The sequence below is a fragment of the Dromaius novaehollandiae genome, chromosome 4 (assembly GCF_036370855.1).
Source record: "Dromaius novaehollandiae isolate bDroNov1 chromosome 4, bDroNov1.hap1, whole genome shotgun sequence".
Taxonomy (NCBI): domain Eukaryota; kingdom Metazoa; phylum Chordata; class Aves; order Casuariiformes; family Dromaiidae; genus Dromaius; species Dromaius novaehollandiae.
This window is the reverse complement of record NC_088101.1, coordinates 37,241,922-37,259,861: the sequence shown is the minus strand read 5'-3', so window position 1 is coordinate 37,259,861 and position 17,940 is coordinate 37,241,922. Positions and strand designations below refer to the sequence as shown.

Here is a 17,940-nt window from a genome sequence, read left to right as displayed (position 1 = left end):
TTATTTTACTGTATTTTTATTTTACTGTATTTTTATTTTACTCTGAAAAACTATGTTTCGGCTGATACAGCTATATTTATGCAAAAACTGCTTTGACTGTATTATACATACCAATATGCACTAACAGAGCTCTCCTGATATAGCTGGGACCATAGGTTCTCTGTAGGTTTAAAAAGATACCTGTTCTAAGAAAAACGGCTGTTCTGTTTTTCTTACACTGAAGAAATTGATTCCAGATGGTCTGCCTCAGTATTTTCTTCTCTTCTTCTTTCCTTTATGGAATATGTTTCTTCCAGAGGCCTACGCTTTGCTTCTGAATGCCTGAAACTTCAGCTCTTTTTACGCTTGCTCACTGGCAACTTTCATCCCACTATACATCACTGAGTTATGGTGCTCTAGTCAGCTAACCCTATGAAAGGGCTAGGTTTTGTCTTTTTTTTTTTTTTTTTTTTTTTAACAGACAGATAACAAAGTATTCTGTCCCATAAATAGTAGTTTTTACTGTTGTTTATTCTTACAGAGGTGGTAGTTTGTTTTTGCGTGTGCAAAGAGAATAGTGCGGCAAAAAGTAGACCTCTGTCCTTCCTACTGGATCTGGAGCCACTTGTATAATAAGTGGAGCCACTTCAAAAGGCATAGCATTTGTTCTGCTGTCTATAGCATGACTCTGAGCTGTTCTTCCTAAAGTAAATATGCAGGTGAATTATTTTTTCATCTCAGTGATAAACAGTTAAACTAGTTTGTGTGGGAGAAAAGTTACAAAAGCTGCAGCTTTTGTCTTTGTCACAAAGCCCAAAATTTGAGGATTCTTCTTGAGGTATATAAACGTTTAAAAGTCCTTGATATCTTTGCTGAGGACTTGACACGTGAGGAGCAGCCTTTCTGGTGAGACCAGCAGTCTGTCTTGCCAACATAACGTCCATCTTCTCTGAAGGTTCATTTTACCCATGGCAGATACTTGGGACAGCAAACTAAATGTGCTTGTCCCGCTGTACGCTTCTCGTACCCTGGCAATCGGTGGTTTGGACTTCCTCAGCTTGGAGGTTGCAACTATGTCTTTGGGTTTAGTAGCCCGCAGTGGACCTTTCCCCATGAACATGTTTAATTTTCCTTTGAGGTTTCCTTGTTACATCTGGCCTCCACAATATGTAGTGGTATTGAGCACCCAGTTCACACACTTCTTTTTGTTTGTTTTCAACTTGCTGCTTGATTGTTTCATGTGGTACTGCTTAGTTACTGTGAAACACTGGTGACTTTCTGTTTCTAGTTTCTGTACCATTTGCCAGTTAGTTATCCAGTCTCATTTTACTGCTTAACTAATATAGTGTGGAATTTTCATGTTTCAGGATAAAAAACCCTCCCATTTACCTCAACAGTACCTGAGTTGGGCTTCTGAATACTTTGAAGTCAATGCCTTTAATAAATTTTTTCCATGAATTTAGTACTCACTAGCATTAGCTCTTCCACAGCCACACTGCAATAATAAGAATGCTACACTGTATTAGTGATGCTATTGGCAAGGCTCCCTGTATACTGCGCATAAAATACTCTTAGTGTTGCCAGAATATAATAAATTGTTGTCCATTAGCTTGTTCTTAGTTTCTTGTATAGTTTAATCTGGGGCAGTGGTTATGGTTTAAATTTTGCCCCATATGCACCAGACAACATAATGTTCTGAACTGCCTTTGCTTTTTGTAAATGTCTGATAATGTAAATATGAGTTGTCTAAACAAAGATGATAAAGACATCTTGAAGCTTATAATAAGTTATACATTTAATACAAATAATTTATTATGTTAAATGAATGGTGTTAAATGTGTGATTGTCAATTACATTTCTGAAAAGTATATTTCTACTGTGAAACTTTTGGTATAAAGCTTACCAGAAAAAACATTCTGAGAGGTAATGATTGGCTTGATGAAACCTTAGATATTGTGCACTTAATTACCAGGCTGTATCCTTGTGAGAACACTTAGTTAGACTTTAAAGAATAGCAGCATTCACTGTAGATATCTGATTAACATTTTAGAAGCTATTGAATCTTGGCTTCCAGGTGCATTAGTCTGCAATATCATCATCCTCGTGTTAACCCTTATTATTAACAGTCAATATGTTGTATTCCCAGCAATGGTGTTAAAAATGGGCAATGTACCATAAACTATATATAATTGATTAGGATTCATGTATATGATAAGCAGAAGTGCTGCAACATGAGGTACTGTAAGGTTCATCAGCTGCAAGTTAGCATGGTATTATGCTGTTTGCTTTTCTTTGCAACAGTCAGCAGTGTTTCTTTCATGATAATAGTCTGTGAACCACAGCATTCAGAGAAGGATGCTGTCTGTCTTCCTCTTGTCAGGTCAGATATTTAGCTGAAACCAGTGATAACAGACTAATCATGAAGAATTTTAAAGCAGAGGACTAAACTTTTTGTTTCATTTTCTCAAAAACATTTGGGGAAAAGAAAGACTCAAATAACTAGATATTGCAGTGTAGAAGGAATTTTGCCTTTGGAAATATCCATATTGATATCGGTAAGTAACGGTTACGAATAGTGTAAATAATGTTTAAGGGATTTTGTCATTTGGGTATGAAACACTACTGTGCATCTTCAGTTATCATATGACTTGTTCTCTATGTTCAGCTTAGTTATTTCCATCTGTAATTTTAATAACATTTCCTGTTTATTAATAACCTTTCATCAAAAAAAGTTTGTGCAGTGCCTTACAAGCTTTACAGTCCAGTGGTTTAAACCGTTGCCTGTACTGGCACCTCTTTTTGGCAAATTTTAAGAGCCCACTATTGCTGAACAAGGTAACCATGGGAGATGATAAAGTAATCTTAGAACTAACAGAGAGAGCTGAAGTAAGAGAAACGGATCCAAATCTGACACCTGTGCTTTCAGCAGATAATATTGTATTTCTTGACCTAATCCAACTGACTTTCAGAGTAAACTGCTAATGAATATAGGCGAAAGAGGCTCAAGCCCACCCCGATGTGTGGCTGGGACAAAGGCTAACTCTTATCCACTTGCAGGTGTTTGTTTAGGATTTGAATGCAGAAATATGCTGCACCTGAACACATTTACATTACTGAAAGACAGTTAAACAAAAGGTGCCACCATGCTGGGACGATAATCGTGCTGTGATGTCTTTAATAACCTCGAGATGTCAGCACCTTTTTTAAAATGTCTCGTTTGAAGGACAGAACTTCAGGAACACTACACTCTGCAACAGTTTTAACTATATCATCTTGCATGTGTCTCCTGAGATTGTAACTTCAGGCATGAAAAACAGAAATATGTAAAATGCAGGTTTATTGTCGTTCAAGGCTTTCATGTGCCTTTTATATTGCTCCAGGATGGAGAGCAGCCTAGGGCCTCAGCGAGGTCATGTCCCTTGGATTTGTCCTGGAAGCAGAGTGAGCGTAGATATTGTACTGCCATGTAAGAGTATGCAGGGTGACCTTTCGCATGTGAAAGTGCATCTATCCCTTTCCAGCCCCACTGGCGAGTTGCCTTCCCTGTCCTTGAACTGAGTTGAGCACATGGATTGGCAGTTGTATCGAACCACACAAGTGTATGATTTCACTGGTTGTGTCGTATCAGAATATGAGAAGTCATCTGCATGTTTGCCAGAGCCAAATGTGATACTGCAGTTTCATGATGCAGTATCCCAACTCTGCCATCTTCTTGATAGTACTACTACTGTTGAGATTCAGTGGCTGACTGATCTGGTCTCTTCAGTTGTTGGAAGCACAGTCAATTAGCTCTCAAAGCAGCAAACTCAAGGTGTGTGAATCCACGTATCTGTATTGAAAGCCATCAAAGAAAATGTTAGAAAAAAGTATGTGTTTTACATTTTTATTTACTTTACGTACTTCAGAAGTGTGCCTGCAAACAAGTTAACATGCAATGGTAAAGAGCCAATGCAAAATTCATATGTATTTTAAAAAATACGCTTGGCAAAAAATCCATGTAACAGTCGCACATTGTTTCCATGTTTGCTGTTCTACCAGAGATGATTATCATGACATATATGTCAAAATGGAAGCTTCCTAATGCTTTATCAGCTTGCTCCTTTTCTTGATTTATTCAGTGGTGGGTTTTTTCTCTGGTGCCCCCTCAAGTTTCTGAATTTTATAGCAGATGTTTCGATGATGGCATTGTAAATAGTGATGTCGTAAGTACTAGAAAGTGGCTTTGCTGAAAGAATTCAGGAGTATCAAGTGAAGGAAATTCTGTGCTAGTATCTCAGAGAGAAAACAAAATAACTGATGAATAAGGACATGAATGAAACTAGATGTTGACAGAAATATTGAAGTTACATTTTTTCCCGTTTTCACAGTCTTTAGATTAAAACATTGGGTTTTGAGTTGATGATTTCCTCAATTTTTTGCTAAGTCTTCTCCAATACCATGCTACTTTATTTCAGATAAATATTTTTATTAGCAGGTGCAGTCAAGACTTTTTTTAAAAAAAGACAAGATTTCTGCACACACTGTTTTGCTTTTCCTCTCAAGCCCTCTGTAAATGAATGTTTATACCAGTCAACTGAGGAATGAATTGTTAAATATGCAAATATTTTAATAGCTGGAAAGCCTTGATAAGGAAGTTGCAGCTAATGGATTTCACTACTGTGTGACAAAAGGCTGATTACAGAGTGTGTGTGTGTACAGGGAGGGAGTAGCATGGTGCGTTAGCTGTTAACGGATCAGCTCGTTCATGTGAAAGTTTTAAAGTGCATCATCATTTCTACCTGGATATTTACCTCGCCATTTCCTTTCTCTTCAATCATTAGGAAGAAAAAAATACGGTGAATCTGATCCAAACACGTTACAATTGACAAGATCTTTTCAACCACTGATGTGAAATTTTGGTTTAAACATTTTATGCTTTTGTCAAATTAACCTTTTATGGCTTTGTTATATAAAATTATATACAAATTACACTCGGAGAATAATAGATGTCCCCCCTTCCTGAAACACATACAAATTATTGTAAATTTGCCTTGGCAGAAGGCTCCAAAATATGTAACACTTCTGTGGAGGACCTTCTTTTCTACTTGATTTTGCTCCTGAAATTTTACAACTCTGCAATGTTAGAGGAGTCTTCTAAAGATGCATCTTACTTCTATTCAGCAGAAACTAAATGTACGTCTTAATAGGATGCATAGAACTGGGAGACTGGGAGGAACAGGTCCTGAATCATCTAGTCCTCCTCTTCTCCATGCTGTGCAGTCCCTCTCAAAACTGAATGTGCTTCCAGTGTGTAAGGGTTTTTCCTCTCCCTCTTCTCCCCGCGCAATGCTAGAAACTTGTTTCTCTGAGTAGTAGAAAGCTTCTAATTTCCAGCTGATCAGTATTTACCCGTTTACCTTTTTTTGCCAGTGTTATCATACAGCTGAACAGCATGTCTTCTGTGGAGTCTATCTGCCTGATTCATACATAGTGTACAGTGCTATCACTTTTCCAAGACATCATTCAGCTAGATTAAATAAACCCTGCATTTCTAGTCTTTGCTCATAAAACAAACTGTTCATTCTCAGGTGTTTTCTGCACCTGTCCCAGGTTTAATTCTTTCTTCAACTCAGATAATCAGAATTGCGCACAGTAGCACGGTGCTTTTCATGAGAGCTTATCCAGTGTCACCAATATCCCCTATCTTGATTGGTTTATTTCTGCTGGAATGTCACAGCTGCCTTTTTCATGGATGCCTAATATTCATGGCTCTTAATTATCCTGTGGTTTCCTAATCTATTTGTTTTCAGTTAGTCACTCCAAGTTACTAGAAGAGTTTTGGGGTACTAGTCCTTAACTCTCAGCTCTCCAAAGGAATTAACCATCTAACTCCCATTTAGGTGCCTTTGGGTTGTACGTTTGACACTGTGTACGTTTGATACTTGTACTTTTGACTAGCCCTCGAGATCGTTGTCCTGTGGTAAAGTGGAATACTAGCTCCAGTATAGTTCAGATTTAAAATACCTATGGATATTTTTATAGCTGTATGAAGTGCTTTAAAATGGCAAGTATGTTTCAGTTGGCTTGGATTTTAATGTGCCATAGAGAAACCCAGAATGGGATTAGGAATCTGTGATCACTTCAGCAAGAGAATCCCAAAATATACTTGCTCCTTGCCTAACCCAGAAAAAAGCATTTGTAAAGTTGACAGATTCTGTCAGCTTTTCTTTCTCCAGAAATCTGATTATGAAACTTCATTTTGGGGAAACAGAACTGGAGGGTATATGCAGACAGCTGAATTTTTTTAATATGTTTGTGCCAAATCAATTTCCATGGCCACAGAAGCATATAAAATATGCAGGAGTTGGCAAAATATACCATAAGACCGAGCATCTCTTTGTTTTTCTCTAGGAGAACTAAAGACTTATGTCTGCCTTTACTTCTTAGAAATAGCGATGAAAGATCTTTTTGTTAAAACATGCTATTGCCAAACCATTGAACGTCTCTGCGATGAGACAGCTTATGGTTTTTGATAGGCAGAATTAAAAGCTTTATTTTAAAATTAAAATACATTATTTCTGATACCTCTGGTTCTGCTCATGCGAGGAAATTGAGGCCCATTTGTTTCTGAATGCCAAACTCTATTTTTCCTGCTCTTTTAAGCATTTTTTAGAGCTGCAGTTTTGCTGATTTGCACAGGATTGAATTTAACATATGTCATGAGAAACTGGCTAAGCTTTGAGAAGGTTGAGAAGCAGGCGATGTTGAGCGCAGTGATGGTTATTGATGGATTGATTTGATTGCCCCTTTCCAAAGCTTTGTTTAGGTCCCCATTGCCAAACAAGGCGGGATCCTTAGTTTAATCAGCAGCCTGAGTCTAAAGACTTGATTGCAGCAATCAATCCAGCAGGTATGGACTAATCTTTAGTGCTTAGCAGAATTTAAAGACTGGTGGCCATAGTTTTGTCTGCCTTTGACGGCCAGCCCTCAGTGGCTTTGGGAAGTGAGAATAAAGGACTATAAATAACCTTTCAAACCTATCAGTCTCTATCAAGGCAACCTCCTCAAGGAAAAGTAACAATACAGTAGCAGAAAACTATACTACTACCTCCCTTTTGCCATCTAGTCTCATCCTTTGTGCTTTTCTTTCCCTCCTTTTTTACTTCCTTGTTCTCTTACTAGAAGCTCCATCCTCAGAGATGTGCCTGCCCTTCCCTTTCCTCTCCTGCTGTCAGCACCCATTAGAGGCAGGCAGTTCCAGGACCTCTTGATCAGCCTCTGGGATGTAACCTCTTTTTCATGGCTTCTCTTCCATGCTTCCAGAGATATCTAAACACTCTGCCTGTAAATGCCTTTAAAGCAGTGGATTAGGAAGAAACATCCTAGTGACCTGCTAGCTCTCTTCAGACTGTCATGAAATATTATGCAGGAATGACTGTTTCATCTCTCTTGACCTCCATCTACAATTCCTGTGATCAGAATAAATTAAAGACCTAAGGCCAGACAAGCTGGTATTCCCAAGAAGAAAAATGATTATTGTTTTGCTTTTTTTTTTTCTTGGTAATTGGTTAATAAAGAGTTTACCTTGCTGTGTTCTTCATAAAGTTTTTCATAAAGTCTACGTTGGAGACAGGGAAAGACAGCAAGAGTCTTTATTAGACCTGCTTTTTTTTTAATTTATTTTTTTGTGAGGGGGGCCTGATTTATACTTTTCTACCAAAGAGATTTTTTTTTTTCATGCTTGATCCAGTCAAAGGAACTCCTTTGTTTATACATGGACCTCCAAGCTCTGCCTTCTACCTGAAATCTAGAGAAGGGCAATGCCAAACTCTTAGGTGCTGTCAGCCCCGTTCCTGCAGAGTAGTGCAAGACACTTCCTACTTCTCAGAGCCTGAATGTTGTTACTGTAATTATATTGTACTAGTTGCAAAGCATTCCCATTTTTCAAGTACCTGAGTTATTTAATAGGGAGATTTGTATACTTTTTCTCTGAAATGTAACATACTGCAATGTCTGGGTAAGGGTATGTATGACTGGGTGGTGTAACATACCACAATGACAAGATAAGGGTAGTGGAAGAAGTAAAAGCAGGGAGAGTTTAGTTCAGTTGGTCACTCATGTTTGTTGACCTTTCATATTGAACTGCATCCCATCTGCATATTTTTTAAAAATGCATCACCTTCCACTTCCCTTCTGTGATGGGACTGTCACCCCAGCAGGACATATGGGGATGAGAGTGTGGGGTGGGCCAGGCAGGCCCCTTTTGCAGCAGAGTCTGGGCTGGATGAGAGTAACACAAAGCAACATGAACCAGGGAAGCAGTGACGGTAAAATGTTGAAGACAAAATTTAGAAAGACAGGTATCAGAGTAGCTTGACCTGAAGGTGGAAAAAGAAAAGCTTAAATTGGAGATCTCACATAAGCAGGCAGTGACCCTCCCACTCAGTTCTGTCCTCTTTTCACCCCCACCTCACTTCCTTTTCTCTGCCAAGGCCTGGCTGTGCTTAACAAATGGCAAGGCTGAAGTTGACTAATGATGTATTAGGGTGCAAAGGCACAGTCTGAGGAAACATGTTAATTATAAGAAAATGCTGGAAGAGTAAGGCCCCAAAGGACAGCTGCCTCTGAAGTGGACTTGATATAGGCAACACATGTGGCATTGGATTATAATTTGGTATGACTGGTAGGAGGCGTGCTTATTCTGAATCAGTGGCAGTTGCAGATCTGGGAACATCCTTGGGGAAGAACCCCCCGCTTTGATACCTACCCAGTCAGTCAGAAAGATGAGAGTAGAGCATCTGGCTTGTGGAGGCAGTCTAGGCATGGAAGTGGAATTGTCTTATTTTTATGCAAGGAAGATATTTTTTCTTCCACAACCAGTTAAACACACCCTATCAATTAAGGATAAGCCAGTGTTTCTACCACAAACTTATAAACAAACACACTAAATAATTTGTCAAGTATTTTTGAAACAGACAGTCTCTTGAGAAGAGAGGTCTAGAATTATAGTAGCAAGAATGCTGCAGGTCGCGTTTAAAGTACTGCATGGTGACTGCGTGATGACCAAGCTGTTTGGAAAGATTTGCCTGGAACTCACTCTCATTACAGCCATATCCAGGAAACACTTGCAGAAGATGCAATTCTTGCTCACATGAGTTGTCTGACTGAAATAACTGGGATTATTTAAGTGCAAAGTGCCTGTTCCTTTCCATAAGAAAAAGTTTTCATTGTCTTTGTTTGAATTTAGTTAGTATAATAAGCCTGCTGCTATCCAGAATAGTGCATACCAGTCACATTTATACCAAGCTTTTCTGAAAAAAAAAAAAAAAGTTCTAAAATAAACCTGAACAAGTACTTTTTCAAAACACTGGAATGAACATTTATGTTTTTTTCCATTAAATATTGCATTTTTATCTTCCGTAAGATATTCTAGTCAGATTTTTTTTTTTCAGATATAAATAAGCAGTTTGATTCTGTGAGGTTTCTACACTTGTTCTTACAATTTTTTCTTCTGTTCTTGTTTCCACATGAAGAAAGGTTCATTTTTAGGCATGGAGATTGTTATAACAAGGGGGACAGCCAAATACAGCCAAATATAATCAGATATTTTATCATAATGCTGTATTATTTTGGTATGATGGAAAAGATGTAGGGTTTTCTTTATTTAATCATTTCATGCCAGCAAATGGGGCACACAACTTAGCTTGATCCAACTAAAACCTGAACAAAATCATAGTTATTCATGCAGACAGAATATTAGCATTTGTAAACATGTTGAAAGGTTTGATTAATGTTCTATCGAACTTTTTTTGTTTCCTCTGTTCCTAAATTCTCACTACTCTTTTGTACTCATGCCCAAGCGTGGTGTAGCAGAGTATTAGAACCTTGTGAGAACCCAAGAAAGAAGCTAGCTCCACTCTGCTGTGCAGAAAATAATGGAGGTACTAGAGACGGGCAGAAAAGTCAGATTCTCAACTGTTTGGCTAAAACAGGATCAAAAATAGCATGATCATAGGATCATCCAGAAGAGGAGTCATACTAGGAGCCGCAAAACTTTTTAGAGACCTTTTCTTAGAGAATGAGAGTTTTTTTCCCCGCAAACCAGAAGTAGCCGAAGAACTTACTTGCTTTTGGCAAAAGCTTAAAAAAAACTTAATCATTTCTTTTAATTGGCATTTTGGACTGATCTGTTCATTTTTGTTTTATTCAAAATGTGGTCAGATTGAGACAGTTATCCAGAGTGTCTGTGTCAGTCTTTTGGTGGGCCAGAGGACAGTGATATGAGCCTGAACTGATGGGGTGAAGTTAGCAAGGTGGTGAATCTTACTGTGATGTGGAAGCCTGTTACTTTGAGTAAAATAATTTTACCTCTCCGAGGTAAATTTGTTTGTGATGTGGGTGGGTTTTTTATCATCCCATGTCTCAGTATCTGTAATTCAGTTTCTATTTTGTGTTTAAAAAGAAAAAAGCTTCATACTCAGTGCTTATGAATCCATAACAGCTTGAAGATACTGCATTTGAACTAATGTTTTAAAAAAAGTTGGCAAGACTATTGCTGTTTGAATGGCTGTCTTTTTTTAGCAATATGTTATATTGTTTAACGTCTTTTCATTCCTGACTTAGAAAGTGATTATACATCCACTGAGCGTAAAACTTTAAAATAGTCAAAAAAACTTCAATGGGTGTTTTTATAAAAATCCACAAGAACCACTGGCAAAGTGTCATGGTTTCATGAAGCCATGCAGAGGGTCCTGGAATGTAAACTGTTTGGTTAGATTCACTGCTCTGTGACTCAGTCAGGTGTTAAAGTTTGAAAATCTTCTTTTTCACTTGAAAAAGCTTATTTGAACATGTAATAAGTAATGCTTTTAGCTCCCCAGTATGTAGGCTCCCCCCCCCCCCCCCCAAAAAAAAAAAGTTGAAATACAGTTTGAAAGGCTATGAACCTTTTAAAATTTCAGAAGCTCCTTACAGGAATCAAAACAACAAGGTGGCCATGAGTGGTATGATGGATTGATGCTCCATTTTCTGCAAGGAATCATGGCTCCAGCTCCCTCTTTTCCCTAAGAATGGAATATTTTTGCTGTACAACTTGATGTACTCATGTGGATGATCCAAATCTTCCCCTGGAAGCATTTACTTCTCAGTCTTGTCTCCATGGGAAATTTAAGCTCCTTAATCTTGGTGCTCTCTCTTGCACCCTACTTACAAAGCAAGAGTCTGAGAGATGACATCTTCTTCAGCTCCCCTCAACCCATCTTCTGTGCCCCCATTGTTAAAATTAGAGATGACAGGATTGTGTACAAAATGGATGAGTTTATCTCATTTATTAAATGGCCAGACTAAGTCTTCCCTGATGTTGCCAGTTAATGAAATACATAGCAAACAGCCATATCTCATTATGTGCTGTGGAAGGGTCTCTCCTATACATTCAGAGAAGGTCATATGAAAGAAAGCGATGGACTATGTTAAAAAAGAGAAGACTTGGTCTGGTCCCACTCTCTTAAACACTAAGCTAGCCAAGCAGTATTCACATACCCATGATTTCCCTGAGTGTGAAAAGTGAATTTCATATCATGCTGTTTCCCAGTTCTGATGCCAGCTTCATGCATCAAGAGCTCAGCTTATGTACAAACAGAGCCCCATTGGCATGTACATCATTTTCCCAAGCAGCGCACATAAAATCTGTAATAGTGGTATAATTTGCACTGGGTTTTTTATCAGATGATTTTCTTTGGGTAAAGGTCATCATACAATTCCAAATAAGGTAAAATAGTGTGTGAAATTTTTGAATTTCTGAAGAATCCTTTTTTTATATCAAACCTATTTTTATGGCCATATGTTGATTTGCTAGGCAGAATTATATGATGTGACTAGATTGTATGATCATCCTGTCTATAATGCCCGCAGGTAGCTTTGAAAGGAAGATATGTGTCAGAAGTATAATGCAGTGTGAGTCTAATTTATGATCATGAAGTATGTGAGAATGTTTTAGGAGATCAGTATCACTTAATTAGATGGAGCTGAAAAAATTCTGAATTCTGGCATCATTTTGTGGATCTTTAAAATGAAGTGTAAAATAAAATCATGTGGATCTGTGAAATCCTCATTGGTATCGGTGTTAGGTCATTTTACCCCTGTTATGAAACAGTTGTCTGTGGAATGGTTTCTCCTCAGAAGCTCTGACAATGCTGTTTCGGTCTTCATACTATAAATTTGTTAATATATGTTCTAATACTGTTAAAAAGATGTTAAATGATGTTAAATGAAACTTCTAAGTGGCCTAGCATAAAGTAAGTCCAATCAGAGTGTAAAAAAATTGTGCATATTGTCCTACACATTCTGAAGTAGGTTGCAAAAATCCCATTGACTTCATTTGGTTCACCTTTTCTTCATGCATCTTTTAGGAAAATACTTTTAGCATTTAAAGTCATAAATATATTTGTAAGAGATCACCTATTTGAAGACAGCCTGTCACTGTTTAGCTTTCACAATAAAAGAACAGTTAAAAGATGTCTTTTTTAATGTCATTGAAATAAAGCACGTGAATGTCTTTAGTCTTAGTTTTATTTGCTTTTTAAATAGTCTGAAAATAACTATAACAGGGTTTTTTTGTTTCTTTGTATAAATGGCAAGGTTAGTTGATCTAATTGCTTACATTGAAAGAAATTCACTCTCTGTATTTTTTAGACTATGATTCTATAAATGCTTATATGATTTACTTTGCATATGTATGTAGCAGGATTTCAATTAAATGAATATTGATATGGCTGTTACCTTAGGTTATAGAATAATCAACCAGAGATTGCTTTACTTTCATTATTACAGAATACTAAATGCATTACTGAGACTTAAAGGTGTGCACACACTTCCAAGTTTTTACACATAAAATAAATGGTATATTAATATGTGATATCTGTGCATGAAATTTGCAGATTCTAAGAAAAAGTTGAATATTAATGGTATACTTTTATTTTGTAGCTTGGATCATCCTCCTCTGTGCCTTTTACATCTATATTCTCGCAGCTGTTTATGACTGTTGTAGTCCCTCTTATTATTGGACAGGTATGTCTTTTAAATATACATCCTTATTTAAAAAAATAAGATAAAGAGAGCTATCGTAAAGACACACTGGCAACATGGTAAACTGCTACATAGGAAACAGCCTCAGGATAGTGGAGTCTAATATCAGAGAAAAGATGCTGCAGTGCTCCCTGGAGCCACATTGATCTTTGTTGAGATTGAGCATCTGTCCCTCACTACCACAAACATACGCTACTGCATATCAAGAAAGGAGTTTGTGAACATAAAGTGGGAAAAATGGCAGCCCAGACTGTGAGAAATTCCAGCCCCATACAAATGAGCTTTGAGAATACTATATAGTCCTTTTGTCACATGCCCTTTGCCTGGATGATGAAGGAAGTTCTCCCTGTGTAGCGTCTACTACTAAGTACAGGAAAAAAAAATCCCTACGTTAAAAAAATCCATTAGGGCTAAGCAGTCAGACGTTTAGAAATGATAAAACTAAGGTTGCTCGAGCCATTTTGCGTATACTTTACAATAAGGTTTTTAATTGCACACTCCCAAACTATTTTTTTCCACAGGACTCCTCCATCATTTGTTGCACTGGATTGGAGGGTACTCATGGAATGAGCAGCTGTTCAATATTTCATTTTATCCTCATTGTTCATGTTGAAACACGAGGCCTTATTTTTCATGGCATGTGATTGAAGTCCTGCACTGCATGCAAAGATGCTAATTGCAGTGAAAGATTTTCTGTGACTCTTGTCTCTGTGCTATCTGGTATTTTTTCACAAATGTTAATATTCATTAAGTATTTTTTTTTCTTCCACTTCATGATTGGGAAATTGCTATACTAAGATCAAAATCTGAGAAGTGTCTACTGTGCTTGGACACCAAAAGCAAAACACCGGAAGTCTAAGTTTTACATACTTATAAGTACTCATTATTCTCAGGCATTCAGAATCCAACTCCCACAGACTGTTGTACTTCTGAAAGCTCTCTCCTTTTGCAAATTTGGTCACAGATCATTGGCCACTTAGAAGAGAAGACAAAAGAAGCTGGTACCATCTGAGAAAGTTGAATGTAACTGTCTTGCATAGCATCATTTGGGAACTTCTTGGCAGAAATGTGAGTTGAATCCTTTTCTTCAGGATGGTATTCAGGCATCTGAACCATGCAGTGCCCTTTCCCATGCCTCATTCACTGCACATCTCAGCTGCAAACAAAGTCCTGTGGAAAAATAATATATCCTATGCAGTTGTGGTTTATTCCTTGGACAGTGGCCTTTCTAACTTTTGAGGTTTAATTTTGCTGTCATTTTATGTAGGGATTTGTAAACATTAAGTCTTACGTTTTTAAAAGAACATGTTTATGTTTTTTTAGAGAGTAAAAAAAATATATAAAATGCCCTTGCATGGAGTCATGCTGATCTCTCGATCTCTCTCTCTCACAAACACACTCACGCACACACGTGCCACTCAGCAGTGGCACAGCAGAACTCGGGCAGTTTTCTGCTCTTTTAAGCAACTGAGCAGCTATGAACAATAGTTGAAGGTTACCCGCTCTGTGAAACCACATTTGAGGGATTATTGCTGGGATTTGCAGCTCATTCCTGAAAAGTACCAGTGCTGACTCTAGAATCTACAGTTTAATTCTGGGTTCAACTGGAACTTGCTGGATTTTGTCAGCCTAAAGCAGATTTTGGAATAGAAAACATGGTTAAAATGTAGACAAGTGAAAGTGGAGCCTATAATGGAATGCATAGGGCAATATTAAGATCATCTCTGTCATTTTCTGTGCTATATAGAACAGTAAATCAGTCTTGTATCAAACTGTAATGGTAAATTTCAAAATTGGCACGTACTGTAACTTTCTGAAGTCCTAGTGAAGTTTTTTTCTTATATGATCAAAAAGAACCATTAAGGTCTAATAGGAAGATGAGTGTGATAAGCACAACAGTAGCCACCAGCATCTGTACCTACACAACCTAGATATAACCATATCACTTGAAAAAGGGACATACCAATCGCTGTGCCTCTGAAGTCTATTGGATTGCTCACATGTTTTCAGTTAAATGCCTAAGAACCTCCTTATTAATTAGGACCATGAGGATTTGCTGATGAACATTCCTGTGTATTTCATTCTTATCAAAATTAAGTTAAGTCTCCGTGAAACATAGAACAAGCAAAATAACTTGAATCCTCTGGTCCTGAAAGGTCCAAAACCTGGAAGTTGTTGCCTTAGTTGGGAATTTCTAGGAAACAAATAGGACAACAGCAGATGTAGGCAGAATGAAGTAATCTACCATGCTAAACAGAGTATCCGCAAGCTCTACTGCAGTCTAGTGAGAGTCTGAAGATGATGGTAGGTTGCTGGACAAAGCTATTGAAGAATTTCAAGAGTCGTTTCATCTATATGTATAATGGCATCTTACTTTGGAAAGACGTTACAAAAAATTGCTACTTGAGATGACTGGCGATGGGGTATTTTTCGCAGCACGATACAATAAGGCTAAGTAATATGAATTGTGCAATAAGCATATAAAATAAGTGCTCTGAGTGATCGTAAGTTCAAAATCACAGTTGTGACGAGACTTAACAGAGAACAGATATGATTTAGGAGCTCTGATAAAGACTGAAAGAAAAAAAAGCAATCTTAAAGCTTACGTAACTCAGTCACTTATTTAAGACTTACTTAAGAATTTGTTTGATTTTTATGAGTACAATTCAACAACAAACAAAAGGCTGACTCTCCTTTAAAAGTGTTTGAAGCAGTACCTGGAAATGAAACAGAAATAACCCACATTCCTTTAAGTATAAAGACTTTGTTTCTAAAGATGCTGCACTGGCGATCTATTCAGAAGACATGGAAGAAAGGACATGCTAAGGGTAGCTATAGATCAAAATGCTAAGAGTAGTCTACACTGATTGTCTTGATTAGATAGAACTGTACAAAAATAAACCAACCTGTTTCTAATCCAGATAAGAATCAAAGCCATTTTTGAAGGTGAGTATCCAAGACTAAGTTGCGGTAATCAGGAGAAAACAATATGCAAGAAAAGTACTGACACCAAGTGGTATAGTCATGTGTCTGATTTCCCTTCATCCAGAAGTGGCATGGATCTGTTTTAAATTAAATGCAAAGTTTTGCATCTCATCTGTAGACCTCTACTCACTCACTATCGAACTGTTGCACAACATGCTGTGTTACAATGTAATAATACTTGGTAAATCACAAGTTGCTCACTCTGGGATTCCAGATGCATTAAGAGATAATGGCCCACAATTCATGAATGACAGCTTCAGCAATTACTTCTAATTTATCATTTTACGCCCACAGTGTCAATTCCTTACCATGCACAGTCATACCGTTCAGCAGAAAAGTCAGTGCAAGAAAGCCTGCTAGGGTTACCTAGTAGCAAAGAACTTGATTTGAAAAAAAGCGAGCTTGGGACCTGCCTGCTTGGAGGATTGTTTCTCTTCAACCATCCTAACTCAACTGTGATCAACAGAGGCTTTAAGCTGGATCCACATCAGTGTAAAACAGAGGAGGTTGCTGAAAGGAAGCATTCTCTGAGGGGGATATTTTCCTTTTAAAAAATGTCACCTCTGGGAAAATCTGTATTGCCTAAATGCTCGTTTTCTGGGCAGGCTGCAAAGCTGGCAGTTTGCACAGCCCCTGCAATATGAGCGAAGCAGATGAGAAGGTGCTTTTAGATCTGTTTTAGGGTTTTTTTGTTTGTTTGTTTTATGGCAAAATGTATCAAGAATGTTAGTTATTTGGCTGACTTGTCATATTTTTAAGTGATAGGTGGGAGAAGGACGTGGAAATAATGTAATTGATGCTTATTTTCTACTGTTTCTCAAACAGTTTTTCAGTGGGTTGCCAGGCTGCCATTGACTGGAGTCACTTTTTCTAGCTTTTCTAGCCACTGACAATGAAATGAGTAAGGGGCTGCATGTACAGTCTCTGCTCAGGTGCTGGCTGTCGTTTGTCAGTTAAAGAAAGAACTGCTGAAGGAGCTAGCTGGAGAAGGAGGAGATATTATGTGATCAGAAAGCCACTGAGGCTTACAGATAGCAGTTACTGACAGATGGTCTTTGACAAGGAGAATTATTCTGTTCTTTTTCAGAGATATTTAGGTTGTCTGCAGTGGCCTGCATCCTCTGTGTCTACAGATGTATTTTGCTAATTGACAATCTGATGTTGGTCGAATCAGTGCTGATAGTATAATATTGCATTTGTATTTATAGAGTAAAAAGTAAGACCTCCCTGACAAGAGGTTTTGAAAAGAGATATGATCTATAATGTTCTGTAAAGGTCTCAGCTTCTGTAAGCCTTGAAGATCTGTAGTGTTCAAGAACTTATTTGTGCACCATTCTGCTATACCTATAAAAGGAATTTGAGAGTGCTTGTTATGCAGATAAACATGGTAGTAGTTTCATTTCATGGAAAAGATTATTTTTGAATTTTCTGTGGTAGGTTGAAATTCACTTTTTTTTTTCTGTGTAGCACAGAGTTCTGTAAAGTCTGATGGAAGGGATTAAAAATGCTGCTCCTCAGCTATCGCAATTATGCTAAAATATTTTTACTTTGTTTATAAGTGTTGATAATACTTTTTACTGGCTAAAATTAAGGTTTCAAGAAATGTCTAAGCATTTTCTTTATGATCAGGTCTGAGAGTTTGGTTCAAGACTGTTGTTTCTTTGTTTATTTTTTTCTTCTGAAGGTGACAAATAGCAGAAGCAGTGAAAAACACTGCAATATTTCCTTTCTCCCTTTTGCAGACTTTCTCCTTTCTCTACACCTAAGTGCTTATGACAGACTTTTATTTTATGTTTTATATTAAAGAGCGATTTATGATTAAATGTTAATGAAATAGAATTTTCACTGTGCTTTCATTATATTCTACTGGTTTGAACATTTTTCAAAGCAGCACACCAAAACCCACTGTTTTCT

At 37.5% G+C, this 17,940-nt stretch overlaps 1 protein-coding gene across 4 annotated transcripts in view; it reads left to right on the top strand.

The window, feature by feature from the left end:
- Positions 1 to 17,940, top strand: part of SLC10A7 (solute carrier family 10 member 7) — a 154,308-nt gene that overhangs the window by 101,626 nt on the left and 34,742 nt on the right. For 3 of the 4 annotated variants that reach the window (XM_064510779.1, XM_064510778.1, XM_064510781.1), the window contains one exon: positions 12,940 to 13,023. The exons of the other annotated variant lie outside the window; for it this stretch is intronic. In XM_064510779.1, the coding sequence (XP_064366849.1) occupies positions 12,940 to 13,023 (84 nt within the window). The remainder of the gene's footprint in view (positions 1 to 12,939; positions 13,024 to 17,940) is intronic. 4 annotated transcript variants of the gene reach the window in all.